The sequence below is a fragment of the Oncorhynchus gorbuscha genome, linkage group LG19 (genome assembly GCF_021184085.1).
Source record: "Oncorhynchus gorbuscha isolate QuinsamMale2020 ecotype Even-year linkage group LG19, OgorEven_v1.0, whole genome shotgun sequence".
Taxonomy (NCBI): domain Eukaryota; kingdom Metazoa; phylum Chordata; class Actinopteri; order Salmoniformes; family Salmonidae; genus Oncorhynchus; species Oncorhynchus gorbuscha.
In genome coordinates this window covers 3,959,069-3,974,068 of record NC_060191.1, presented here as the reverse complement: position 1 = coordinate 3,974,068, position 15,000 = coordinate 3,959,069, and the positions used below count along the sequence as shown (strand labels likewise).

General features: G+C 46.8%; 1 protein-coding gene across 1 annotated transcript in view; it reads left to right on the top strand.

The window, feature by feature from the left end:
- Positions 1 to 15,000, top strand: part of LOC124005930 (thrombospondin type-1 domain-containing protein 4-like) — a 59,966-nt gene that overhangs the window by 32,085 nt on the left and 12,881 nt on the right. Inside the window, exons 9-12 of the mRNA XM_046315574.1 lie at positions 799 to 1,003; positions 1,644 to 1,828; positions 8,779 to 8,950; positions 10,052 to 10,291. Coding sequence (XP_046171530.1) covers positions 799 to 1,003; positions 1,644 to 1,828; positions 8,779 to 8,950; positions 10,052 to 10,291 — 802 coding nt within the window. The remainder of the gene's footprint in view (positions 1 to 798; positions 1,004 to 1,643; positions 1,829 to 8,778; positions 8,951 to 10,051; positions 10,292 to 15,000) is intronic.

Here is a 15,000-nt window from a genome sequence, read left to right as displayed (position 1 = left end):
TGTAGATAGGGGGTCAACCTGTAAGTGTGTCGGTAGGGGGTCAACCTGTAAATGTGTAGAAAGGGTGTATGGATGAGTGTATGAGGGCATCACTATATGTGGTGTTGCAGGATCAGGGTTAAAGCTAATTTGAAGCCTCTGCTGTAGGGGCTTCATCAGGGTTTTCCAACTCCAGTCTTTCAGTACCCGCAACAGTACCCCCAACAGTACCCTCAACAAGTACCCTCAACAGTACCCCAACAGTACCCCCAAGGGTACTCCCAACAGTACCCTCAACAGTACCGCCAAAAGTACCCCCAACAGTACCGCCAAAAGTACCCCCAACAGTACTCCCAGCAGTACTCAAACAGCACCCCCAACAGTACTCCCAGCAGTACCCTCAACAGTACCCCCAACAGTACTCCCAGCAGTACCCTCAACAGTACCCCCAACAGTACTCCCAACGGTACTGACAACAGTACCCCCAACAGTACCCGCAACAGTACCCGCAACAGTACCCGCAACAGTACCCCCAACAGTACTCCCAACAGTACTCCCAACGGTATTCCCAACAGTACCTCAACAGTACTCATAACAGTACTCACAGCAGTACCCTCAACAGTACTCCCAACAGTTCTCCCAACAGTACTCCCAGCAGTACCCGCAACAGTACTCCCAACAGTACATTCTACCTCCCTTTACCCTACCCCCTACCCACCTCACAATTTCCCATCTCTCTATCTTTCCCTGTCTCTCCCCTCCCCCCCTTCTCCTCTCCTGTTTCTCATTGTCCCCCTTGTCTCCCTCTCTCTCCCCCAGACTGAGGGCTGTGATGGGGTGTTGGGGTCTGGCTTGGTGATTGACAGGTGTGGTCAGTGTGGGGGGCGGGACCTGTCCTGTCAGAAGCTGAGCGGGAGCTTCCAGAACACCAGTGTTCCCCTTGGTTACCACAGAATTCTGGACATCCCTCCAGGAGCTACTGCCATCAACATCACAGAGAGACACGCCAGCTCCAACTACCTGGGTAACACACACCTGCCAGGCTAGAGATAGTAAACCAAGCTGAAGACCACTACTAGTGTGGTCTAGAATTCACACCAGACTCCCAGGCCAACATAACAATGCCAGTCCAGTCGTTGGAGCCTGAGAAGAGATGTAGATTTGAGAATGTCATTTGGCCAGTGAATGTGTGTGTGCTGGACTGGCATTGTTATGTTGGCCTGGGAGTCTGGTGTGAATTATTTGGCCTGGCAGACTAACCTCAGATAAAGCTGCTATTGTTACAGTCCTTAGAGGCCTAGAGCAGAGACACCATGTGTCTGTCTGCCCACTGTCTGCTGTCTGCTGTCTGCTAATGATAATAAACTGTGTGTGTGTAGTTTGTGTGTATGTGTGTGTGTGCGGTTCGTGTGTCTGTCTTCATGAGTGTGTCTGTGTGTGTCTAATGGGTGTGTGTCTGAGACTATGTTTGTGTGTTTCTGTGTGTGTCTAATGTGTGTTTCTGAGTCTATGTTTGTGTGTGTGTCTTTTTAGAGGAATTGACTGGTTTGCAGACTGAACATAACTTTAAAAGAAAACCATACCCAAACCCTCCCTTCGTCCTCCCCTTTCCTCCCCCTTCTCTCAACCATTCCTCCTTTCTCTCTATCCCTCCCTCCTCCCAGCCCTACGTAGTGGTACAGGTGTATCAGTAGTGAATGGGCGCTGGGCGGTGGATCCTCCAGGAGACTACGAGGCAGGGGGGACTACCTTCACCTACACCCGTCCCAGGGCTCTCTCTGATGGGCAGGAGGACAGAGGAGAGACCCTTAGAGCTCCAGGACCCACCACCACACAACTGACTCTATATGTGAGTAGGATACACTTATACACACACGCACATTGCACACACACACACACACACTTAAACACACACACATTTTTGTTGATTAAATCAGAAGATATATTTCTCTGCTCCTGTGTTACATATAGATGTCTCAATGGCTCTGGGTTATGTTGTCCTGTAGTCTATATAGATCACCATGAAGACAGGGTTATGTTGTCCTGTAGTTTATATAGATCACCATGAAGACAGGGTTATGTTGTCCTGTAGTTTATATAGATCACCATGAAGACAGGGTTATGTTGTCCTGTAGTTTATATAGATCACCATGAAGACAGGGTTATGTTGTCCTGTAGTTTATATAGATCACCATGAAGACAGGGTTATGTTGTCCTGTAGTTTATATAGATCACCATGAAGACAGGGTTATGTTGTCCTGTAGGTTATATAGATCACCATGAAGACAGGGTTATGTTGTCCTGTAGTTTATATAGATCACCATGAAGACAGGGTTATGTTGTCCTGTAGGTTATATAGATCACCATGAAGACAGGGTTATGTTGTCCTGTAGTTTATATAGATCATCATGAAGACAGGGTTATGTTTACATTTACATTTACATTTAAGTCATTTAGCAGACGCTCTTATCCAGAGCGATTTACAAATTGGTGCATTCACCTTATGACATCCAGTGGAGCAGTCACTTTACAATAGTGCATCTAAATCTTAAAGGGGGGGGGTGAGAAGGATTACTTATCCTATCCTAGGTATTCCTTAAAGAGGTGGGGTTTCAGGTGTCTCCGGAAGGTGGTGATTGACTCCGCTGTCCTGGCGTCGTGAGGGAGTTTGTTCCACCATTGGGGGGCCAGAGCAGCGAACAGTTTTGACTGGGCTGAGCGGGAACTGTACTTCCTCAGTGGTAGGGAGGCGAGCAGGCCAGAGGTGGATGAACGCAGTGCCCTTGTTTGGGTGTAGGGCCTGATCAGAGCCTGGAGGTACTGAGGTGCCGTTCCCCTCACAGCTCCGTAGGCAAGCACCATGGTCTTGTAGCGGATGCGAGCTTCAACTGGAAGCCAGTGGAGAGAGCGGAGGAGCGGGGTGACGTGAGAGAACTTGGGAAGTTTGAACACCAGACGGGCTGCGGCGTTCTGGATGAGTTGTAGGGGTTTAATGGCACAGGCAGGGAGCCCAGCCAACAGCGAGTTGCAGTAATCCAGACGGGAGATGACAAGTGCCTGGATTAGGACCTGCGCCGTTTCCTGTGTGAGACAGGGTCGTACTCTGCGGATGTTGTAGAGCATGAACCTACAGGAACGGGCCACCGCCTTGATGTTAGTTGAGAACGACAGGGTGTTGTCCAGGATCACGCCAAGGTTCTTAGCGCTCTGGGAGGAGGACACAATGGAGTTGTCAACCGTGATGGCGAGATCATGGAACGGGCAGTCCTTCCCCGGGAGGAAGAGCAGCTCCGTCTTGCCGAGGTTCAGCTTGAGGTGGTGATCCGTCATCCACACTGATATGTCTGCCAGACATGCAGAGATGCGATTCGCCACCTGGTCATCAGAAGGGGGAAAGGAGAAGATTAATTGTGTATCGTCTGCATAGCAATGATAGGAGAGACCATGTGAGGTTATGACAGAGCCAAGTGACTTGGTGTATAGCGAGAATAGGAGAGGGCCTAGAACAGAGCCCTGGGGGACACCAGTGGTGAGAGCACGTGGTGAGGAGACAGATTCTCGCCACGCCACCTGGTAGGAGCGACCTGTCAGGTCGGACGCAATCCAAGCGTGGGCCGCGCCGGAGATGCCCAACTCTGAGAGGGTGGAGAGGAGGATCTGATGGTTCACAGTATCGAAGGGTCTAGAAGGATAGGTCTAGAAGGATGAGAGCAGAGGAGAGAGAGTTAGCTTTAGCAGTGCGGAGCGCCTCCGTGATACAGAGAAGAGCAGTCTCAGTTGAATGACTAGTCTTGAAACCTGACTGATTTGGATCAAGAAGGTCATTCAGAGAGAGATAGCGGGAGAGCTGGCCAAGGACGGCACGTTCAAGAGTTTTGGAGAGAAAAGAAAGAAGGGATACTGGTCTGTAGTTGTTGACATCGGAGGGATCGAGTGTAGGTTTTTTCAGAAGGGGTGCAACTCTCGCTCTCTTGAAGACGGAAGGGACGTAGCCAGCGGTCAGGGATGAGTTGATGAGCGAGGTGAGGTAAGGGAGACGGTCTCCGGAAATGGTCTGGAGAAGAGAGGAGGGGATAGGGTCAAGCGGGCAGGTTGTTGGGCGGCCGGCCGTCACAAGACGCGAGATTTCATCTGGAGAGAGAGGGGAGAAAGAGGTCAGAGCACAGGGTAGGGCAGTGTGAGCAGAACCAGCGGTGTCGTTTGACTTAGCAAACGAGGATCGGATGTCGTCGACCTTCTTTTCAAAATGGTTGACGAAGTCATCTGCAGAGAGGGAGGAGGGGGGGAGGGGGAGGAGGATTCAGGAGGGAGGAGAAGGTGGCAAAGAGCTTCCTAGGGTTAGAGGCGGATGCTTGGAATTTAGAGTGGTAGAAAGTGGCTTTACCAGCAGAGACAGCGGAGGAAAATGTAGAGAGGAGGGAGTGAAAGGATGCCAGGTCCGCAGGGAGGCGAGTTTTCCTCCATTTCCGCTCGGCTGCCCGGAGCCCTGTTCTGTGAGCTCGCAATGAGTCGTCGAGCCACGGAGCGGGAGGGGAGGACCGAGCCGGCCTGGAGGATAGGGGACATAGAGAGTCAAAGGATGCAGAAAGGGAGGAGAGGAGGGTTGAGGAGGCAGAATCAGGAGATAGGTTGGAGAAGGTTTGAGCAGAGGGAAGAGATGATAGGATGGAAGAGGAGAGAGTAGCGGGGGAGAGAGAGCGAAGGTTTGGACGGCACGATACCATCCGAGTAGGGGCAGTGTGGGAGGTGTTGGATGAGAGCGAGAGGGAAAAGGATACAAGGTAGTGGTCGGAGACTTGGAGGGGAGTTGCAATGAGGTTAGTGGAAGAACAGCATCTAGTAAAGATGAGGTCGAGCGTATTGCCTGCCTTGTGAGTTGGGGGGAGGGTGAGAGGGTGAGGTCAAAAGAGGAGAGGAGTGGAAAGAAGGAGGCAGAGAGGAATGAGTCAAAGGTAGACGTGGGGAGGTTAAAGTCGCCCAGAACTGTGAGAGGTGAGCTTATCAAGGCATCAAGCTCATTGATGAACTCTCCGAGGGAACCTGGAGGGCGATAAATGATAAGGATGTTAAGCTTGAAAGGGCTGGTAACTGTGACAGCATGGAATTCAAAGGAGGCGATAGACAGATGGGTAAGGGGAGAAAGAGAGAATGACCACTTGGGAGAGATGAGGATCCCGGTGCCACCACCCCGCTGACCAGAAGCTCTCGGGGTGTGCGAGAACACGTGGGCGGACGAAGAGAGAGCAGTAGGAGTAGCAGTGTTGTCTGTGGTGATCCATGTTTCCGTCAGTGCCAAGAAGTCGAGGGACTGGAGGGAGGCATAGGCTGAGATGAACTCTGCCTTGTTGGCCGCAGATCGGCAGTTCCAGAGGCTACCGGAGACCTGGAACTCCACGTGGGTCGTGCGCGCAGGGACCACCAGATTAGGGTGGCTGCGGCCACGCGGTGTGGAGCGTTTGTATGGTCTGTGCAGAGAGGAGAGAACAGGGATAGACAGACACATAGTTGACAGGCTACAGAAGAGGCTACGCTAATGCAAAGGAGATTGGAATGACAAGTGGATTACACGTCTCGAATGTTCAGAAAGTTAAGCTTACGTAGCAAGAATCTTATTGACTAAAATGATTCAAATGATACAGTACTGCTGAAGTAGGCTAGCTGGCAGTGGCTGCGTTGTTGACTTTGTAGGCTAGCTGGCAGTGGCTGCGTTGTTGACACTACACTAATCAAGTCGTTCCGTTGAGTGTAATAGTTTCTTTAATAACACCAAGACCAGGCCCAGGCTAAGATTTAATAACACCAACACCAGGTCCAGGCTAAGATTTAATAACACCAACACCATTCCCAGGCAATTATTTAATAACACCAACACCAGGCCCAGGCTAAGATTTAAAAACACCAACACCAGATACAGGCTAAGATTTAATAACACCAACACCAGGTCCAGGCTAAGATTTAATAACACCAACACCATTCCCAGGCAATTATTTAATAATACCAACACCAGACCCAGGTTAAGATTTAATAACACCAACACCAGGCCCAGGCTAAGATTTAATAACACCATAATAACACCAACATCAGGCCCAGGCTAAGATTTAATAACACCAACATCAGATGCAGGCCAGATGTAATAACACCAAGACCAGACCCAGGCTAATATTTACTGACACCAACACCAGACCCAGGCTAAGATTTAATAACACCAGGCCCAGGCTAATATTTAATAACACCAACACCAGGCACAGGCTAAGATTTAATAACACCAACATCAGATGCAGGCTAAGATTTAATAACACCAACACCAGGCCCAGGCTAAGATTTAATAACACCAACACCAGACCCAGGCTAAGATTTAATAACACCAACACCAGGCCCAGGCTAATATTTAATAACACCAACACCATGCCCAGGCTAAGATTTAATAACACCAACACCAGGCTAAGATTTAATAACACCAACACCATTCCCAGGCAATTAGTTAATAACACCAATACCAGACCCAGGCTAAGATTTAAAAACACCAACACCAGGTACAGGGTAAGATTTAATCACACCAACACCAGGCCCAGGCTAAGATGTAATAATACCAACACCAGGCCCAGGCTAAGATTTAATAACACCAACACCAGGCCCAGGCTAAGATTTAATAACACCAAAACCAGGTACAGGCTAAGATTTAATAACACCAGGCCAAGGATAAGGTTTAATAACACCAACATCAGGCCCAGGCTAAGATTTAATAACACCAACATCAGATGTAATAACACCAAGACCAGGCCCAGGCTAAGATTTTATAACACCAACACCGGGCCCATGCTAAGATTTAATAACACCAACACTAGGCCCAGGCTAAGATTGAATAACACCAACACCAGACCCAGGCTAAGATTTAATAACACCAATACCAGGCCCAGGCTAAGATTTAATAACACCAACACCAGGCCCAGGCTAAGATTTAATAACACCAACACCATTCCCAGGCAATTATTTAATAACACCAACACCAGGCCCAGGCTAAGATTTAATAATACCAACACCAGACCCAGGCTAAGATTTAATAACACCAACACCAGGCCCAGGCTAAGATTTAATAACACCATAATAACACCAACATCAGGCCCAGGCTAAGATTTAGTAACACCAACACCGGGCCCATGCTAAGATTTAATAACACCAACACTAGGCCCAGGCTAAGATTGAATAACACCAACACCAGACCCAGGCTAAGATTTAATAACACCAACACCAGGCCCAGGCTAAGATTTAATAACACCAACACCAGGCCCAGGCTAAGATTTAATTACACCAACACCATTCCCAGGCAATTATTTAATAACACCAACACCAGGCCCAGGCTAAGATTTAATAATACCAACACCAGACCCAGGCTAAGATTTAATAACACCAACACCAGGCCCAGGCTAAGATTTAATAACACCATAATAACACCAACATCAGGCCCAGGCTAAGATTTAGTAACACCAACATCAGATGCAGGCTAGATGTAATAACACCAACACCAGGCCCAGGCTAAGATTTAATTACACCAACACCAGGCCCATGCTAAGATTTAATAACACCAACACTAGGCCCAGGCTAAGATTGAATAACACCAACACCAGACACAGGCTAATATTTAATGACACCAACACCAGACCCAGGCTAAGATTTAATAACACCAACACCAGGCCCAGGCTAATATTTCATAACACTAACCCCAGGTACAGGCTAAGATTTAATAACACCAACACTAGGCCCAGGCTAAGATTTAATAACACCAACACCAGACACAGGCTAATATTTAATGACACCAACACCAGACACAGGCTAAGATTTAATAACACCAACACCAGGTACAGGCTAAGATTTAATAACATCAGGCCCATGCTAAGATTTAATAACACCAACACCAGGTACAGGCTAAGATTTAATAACATCAGGCCCATGCTAAGATTTAATAACACCAACACCAGACCCAGGCTAATATTTAATAACACTAACACCAGGTACAGGCTAATATTTAATGACACCAACACCAGACACAGGCTAAGATTTAATAACACTAACACCAGGTACAGGCTAAGATTTAATAACACCAACACCAGACACAGGCTAATATTTAATAACACCAACACCAGACACAGGCTAATATTTAATGACACCAACACCAGACACAGGCTAAGATTTAATAACACCAACACCAGACACAGGCTAAGATTTAATAACACCAACACCAGGTACAGGCTAAGATTTAATAACATCAGGCCCATGCTAAGATTTAATAACACCAACACCAGACCCAGGCTAATATTTAATAACACTAACACCAGGTACAGGCTAAGATTTAATAACACCAGGCCCAGGCTAAGATTTAATAACACCAACACCAGGTACAGGCTAAGATTTAATAACACCAACACCAGGTCCAGGCTAAGATTTGATTAAAGAGATGCAGCATACCTCTGAGGTCTCCCTAGCTGTGGGAGAGAGAGGGCTCTGAGGGATATAGTTAGAACAACTTCTCCCTTGAAACAGACCATCTTCATCTCTATTGTTTCACCTGTATTTAGAACAAGATGAATAAAATATGAAAAATAGTTGTTATAAAGAAAATAGAAGATTAAATGTTGCCATCACAGACCCATGTAATGCAGAGTGAAGCTGATTACATTTCGACAACCTCTGGAATCTCTACCTCACATTGCACCCCTTTTGAAATCTGTTTCGCTCTCCCTCTCACCTTTCTCTCTCTCCCTCTTACACCTTCTCTCTCTCTCTCTCTCTGTCGTTCTTCAGATCATCTTCCATAGGCAGAATCCAGGGATCGACTATGAATTCTACATCCCAACAGAAAAGAAAGTGGAAGAGAGGGAGAGGCCGCGAGAGAGAGAAAGAGAGAGGCCTAGAGAGAGAGAAGTAGAGAGGGAACGACCGAGGGATGGAGGGAGGGCACCCCTGAGAGACACTAGTGAGTCTGACATTTCTCTTTTCTCGTCTTCCCCCTGTTATTTTCCCATGGTGTTCAGAATAAAGCTGTGTGATAGTGACAGGTCAGATCGTCAGCGAATAGGACCAGGAAGTAGATCATCAGGGAATAGGACCAGGAACTAGATCGTCAGGGAATAGGACCAGGAACTAGATCGTCAGGGAATAGGACCAGGAACTAGATCATCAGGGAATAGGACCAGGAAGTAGATCATCAGGGAATAGGACCAGGAACTAGATCATCAGGGAATAGGACCAGGAAGTAGATCATCAGGGAATAGGACCAGGAACTAGATCGTCAGGGAATAGGACCAGGAAGTAGATCATCAGGGAATAGGACCAGGAACTAGATCATCAGGGAATAGGACCAGGAAGTAGATCATCAGGGAATAGGACCAAGAACTAGATCATCAGGGAATAGGACCAGGAAGTAGATCATCAGGGAATAGGACCAGGAACTAGATCGTCAGGGAATAGGACCAGGAAGTAGATCATCAGGGAATAGGACCAGGAACTAGATCGTCAGGGAATAGGACCAGGAAGTAGATCATCAGGGAATAGGACCAGGAAGGGGCATGGGATGATGTCACCCTCTGTTCTCTGTTACTGTCCTTTATGAGTTAAGATGTATTATGTGTCTAATGTTAAGGAATGATATATCATCTGTCTAGATTTTATTGACAGTAAATAGAACTAATCCAAGCCAGACTGGAGACAGTGAGTCTGAGTAGTGTACTTTAGATGTGTGGGTGAGGAGAGGGGTGCTAGGGGTAGGGGTGAGAGAAGGGGGTGAGTGAAGAAGGGTGAGAGAAGCAGGGTGAAGGAGTTGAAGGCTTGGAGTGAGGGGGAGAAAAGTTTAGCGAGAGGGGTTAGGGAAAGGGGAGCAAGAGGTGTGAGAGAAGTGAAAGGGTGTGTCTGAAAGGAAATCATTTTTACAATATCAGCTCTAACAAGTGATTCACTCTCTGTTTTTATTTGTTCCATTCGTTCCATTTCTCTCTCTCTCTCTCTCTCTCTCTCTCTCTCTCTCTCTCTCTCTCTCTCTCTCTCTCTCTCTCTCTCTCTCTCTCTCTGTCTCTCTCAGGTTCTCTCATTGTAACAGTGGAAGACCCTATCCCTCCTCCCCCCATCTCCTCTTCGTCCTCTTCCTTCTCCTCCTCTTCTTCCGCAGACAGATGGACATCTGAGAGCTCACGCCCCCGAGGCTCGGTACCCAATCGGAATGCTCGAATCCCACCTCGTACTGACCTGCCACTCGACACCCAGTCACCCTTCGTATGGAGGAGGGGCGGGCTCACTGACTGTACTGCTTCCTGTGGCAAAGGTCAGAGTTAAAAAAATACTTGGACTGTGGGTATATGTGTGTGTGTTTGGATGTGCATGTGTGTGCCTATAATCATAGTTTGCTGTGTGTAGAATATTTCTGCTGATACAGTTCTAGGTTTAGCAAAATGCTCCCAAATCCTGACCTTTACCATAAGGAGGGAAAACACAATACTGGCCTGAGATCAGTGTCTAATGGCAACAACTTCATCATACTACTCAGGGGCTTGCTGTGTTACATCTCCCTCTTGTGGTTATTCAAGGGAAGTGGAACACTGTTGAACTGAAACAGTGATTTCCATGGAGCTGTTAGAATGAGACAGTTTATGGGTGCGTTTGAGTGGTAAGACTAAAGCAACCGACTGGAGCTGAAAGTGGAGAAGTGAGGTCGGGGGAGGTGTGGATGCTACAGCAGAAAGGGGAACAGCAAGGCTCGGTGAAACACGGCAGGGTTCATTGTTTAGAAAAGCTTTTCTTTGTCATGTCGATCCCCATATCACACAATCACAAACTCTAAATATATGTGTGTAAATTGTACTATCAATTGGGGAGAGAGAGACTCAAATATCACATTCATTTGAACATATCCACTGTATACATATGAATCCCTGCAGAGAGGACGAGGCGAAGCGATCGAATTTACTCTACCCAAAATCTGTCCACGTGAGATGAGCTCTTTTTTGTATCGAGGTCTATGAGAGATTGTCGATTTAAGTGAGGCTTATTTAATAGAATAAAAGCTTTGTGATGTTTAAGCTGTTACAAATGTACTAATATAAGTGGATGCACATTAGTTGTGCCTGTTGTTCACACGCATATCTGCCCTCTCATTGGCTAGAATGGTCCCACCTGATCTCGCCTGCCGTCAAATCATTAAGGACAGTATTTCCATTGTTAGAGCGGTCACTCTGCTATCTTGTCAATATAATAGATCATCTTTGAATGCGGCAAAGTTGCTTCCTGTTTCAGTCACGTCTTTGGTCCCATTCTCGTGGGTCAAACAAAAGCCCTCTAATAATTGGTTGACGATAGAGCCTCCCACAATGCAGGAGAGGACTGAAGGCTGCTGCTGGTGAGGAGCAACTGCAGAAGATTGAAGTCACTGCAGTCAAAACTTCATGACCTTTGATCATATATATTGATTGTAGAGGTCATGTAGTTGACATGTAGGCATCAAGTCTGACCATTTTCATCCCAGTAAGACAACACACTTTGAAAGGCGGTGACCTCGTCAATGACTTGACAAAAGTGATCAGCTCGAACGCCATCCTATAACTTTCCTACCAGGCTCCCTGTACAGCAGGTATCATCAACTAGATTCATCCTATAACTTTCCTACCAGGCTCCCGGTACAGCAGGTATCATCAACTAGATTCATCCTATAACTGTCCTACCAGGCTCCCGGTACAGCAGGTATCATCAACTAGATTCATCCTATAACTTTCCTACCAGGCTCCCAGTACAGCAGGTATCATCAACTAGATTCATCCTATAACTTTCCTACCAGGCTCCCGGTACAGCAGGTATCATCAACTAGATTCATCCTATAACTTTCCTACCAGGCTCCCAGTACAGCAGGTATCATCAACTAGATTCATCCTATAACTTTCCTACCAGGCTCCCGGTACAGCAGGTATCATCAACTAGATTCATCCTATAACTTTCCTACCAGGCTCCCAGTACAGCAGGTATCATCAACTAGATTCATCCTATAACTTTCCTACCAGGCTCCCAGTACAGCAGGTATCATCAACTAGATTCATCCTATAACTTTCCTACCAGGCTCCCGGTACAGCAGGTATCATCAACTAGATTCATCCTATAACTTTCCTACCAGGCTCCCGGTACAGCAGGTATCATCAACTAGATTCATCCTATAACTTTCCTACCAGGCTCCCGGTACAGCAGGTATCATCAACTAGATTCATCCTATAACTTTCCTACCAGGCTCCCTGTACAGCAGGTATCATCAACTAGATTCATCCTATAACTTTCCTACCAGGCTCCCGGTACAGCAGGTATCATCAACTAGATTCATCCTATAACTTTCCTACCAGGCTCCCGGTACAGCAGGTATCATCAACTAGATTCATCCTATAACTTTCCTACCAGGCTCCCGTATGTACAGCAGGTATCATCAACTAGATTCATCCAGGTATCATCAACTAGATTCATTCCTACCAGGCTCCCGGTACAGCAGGTATCATCAACTAGATTCATCCTATAACTTTCCTACCAGGCTCCCAGTACAGCAGGTATCATCAACTAGATTCATCCTATAACTTTCCTACCAGGCTCCCGGTACAGCAGGTATCATCAACTAGATTCATCCTATAACTTTCCTACCAGGCTCCCGGTACAGCAGGTATCATCAACTAGATTCATCCTATAACTTTCCTACCAGGCTCCCGGTACAGCAGGTATCATCAACTAGATTCATCCTATAACTTTCCTACCAGGCTCCCGGTACAGCAGGTATCATCAACTAGATTCATCCTATAACTTTCCTACCAGGCTCCCGGTACAGCAGGTATCATCAACTAGATTCATCCTATAACTTTCCTACCAGGCTCCCGGTACAGCAGGTATCATCAACTAGATTCATCCTATAACTTTCCTACCAGGCTCCCGGTACAGCAGGTATCATCAACTAGATTCATCCTATAACTTTCCTACCAGGCTCCCTGTACAGCAGGTATCATCAACTAGATTCATCCTATAACTTTCCTACCAGGCTCCCGGTACAGCAGGTATCATCAACTAGATTCATCCTATAACTTTCCTACCAGGCTCCCGGTACAGCAGGTATCATCAACTAGATTCATCCTATAACTTTCCTACCAGGCTCCCGGTACAGCAGGTATCATCAACTAGATTCATCCTATAACTTTCCTACCAGGCTCCCCGGTACAGCAGGTATCATCAACTAGATTCATCCTATAACTTTCCTACCAGGCTCCCTGTACAGCAGGTATCATCAACTAGATTCATCCTATAACTTTCCTACCAGGCTCCCGGTACAGCAGGTATCATCAACTAGATTCATCCTATAACTTTCCTACCAGGCTCCCGGTACAGCAGGTATCATCAACTAGATTCATCCTATAACTTTCCTACCAGGCTCCCTGTACAGCAGTATCATCAACTAGATTCATCCTATAACTTTCCTACCAGGCTTTCCCCGGTACAGCAGGTATCATCAACTAGATTCATCCTATAACTTTCCTACCAGGCTCCCGGTACAGCAGGTATCATCAACTAGATTCATCCTATAACTTTCCTACCAGGCTCCCGGTACAGCAGGTATCATCAACTAGATTCATCCTATAACTTTCCTACCAGGCTCCCAGTACAGCAGGTATCATCAACTAGATTCATCCTATAACTTTCCTACCAGGCTCCCCGGTACAGCAGGTATCATCAACTAGATTCATCCTATAACTTTCCTACCAGGCTCCCGGTACAGCAGGTATCATCAACTAGATTCATCCTATAACTTTCCTACCAGGCTCCCGGTACAGCAGGTATCATCAACTAGATTCATCCTATAACTTTCCTACCAGGCTCCCGGTACAGCAGGTATCATCAACTAGATTCATCCTATAACTTTCCTACCAGGCTCCCGGTACAGCAGGTATCATCAACTAGATTCATCCTATAACTTTCCTACCAGGCTCCCAGTACAGCAGGTATCATCAACTAGATTCATCCTATAACTTTCCTACCAGGCTCCCGGTACAGCAGGTATCATCAACTAGATTCATCCTATAACTTTCCTACCAGGCTCCCGGTACAGCAGGTATCATCAACTAGATTCATCCTATAACTTTCCTACCAGGCTCCCGGTACAGCAGGTATCATCAACTAGATTCATCCTATAACTTTCCTACCAGGCTCCCGGTACAGCAGGTATCATCAACTAGATTCATCCTATAACTTTCCTACCAGGCTCCCGGTACAGCAGGTATCATCAACTAGATTCAGCTGCGGGACAATATTTTCTTGAGCGATGATCAGGGGGCCAGAACATAATCGACCTTAAGAAGCACAACAGATATAATATTTGACTAAAACATAAACATTTTTAACCTCGCTTATATTTGTATACAATCACATATACAGTATCTCTCTATTATGCGTAGGAATCATTTGGAACAGATTTTAAAAATTGAAATCAATTGGAGCTGTTTTTCTGGTGTTTTTACAGTCTTTTATGTCCAACAATAAAAATGGGGGGTGGACTCATTTTTGGGGGGGTGGACTCAAATTCAGCCACAGGCCAAATTTGGCCCCTGGGCCCCCAGTCGAGGAACCCTGCATTACAGGGTACTGATGGTGGTGGTGGTGATGAGGATGATGTGTTTCAGGGTCCCAGTACAGGGTACTGATGGTGATGGTGGTGGTGATGAGGATGATGTGTTTCACGGTCCCAGTACAGGGTACTGATGGTGGTGGTGGTGATGAGGATGATGTGTTTCAGGGTCCCAGTACAGGGTACTGATGGTGATGGTGATGGTGGTGATGAGGATGATGTGTTTCAGGGTCCCAGTACAGGGTACTGATGGTAATAGTGATGGTGGTGATGAGGATGATGTGTTTCAGGGTCCCAGCACAGGGTACTGATGGTGATGGTGATGGTGATGGCGGTGATGATGTGTTTCAGGGTCCCAGTACAGGGTGGTGATGGTGATGGTGATGTGTTTCAGGGTC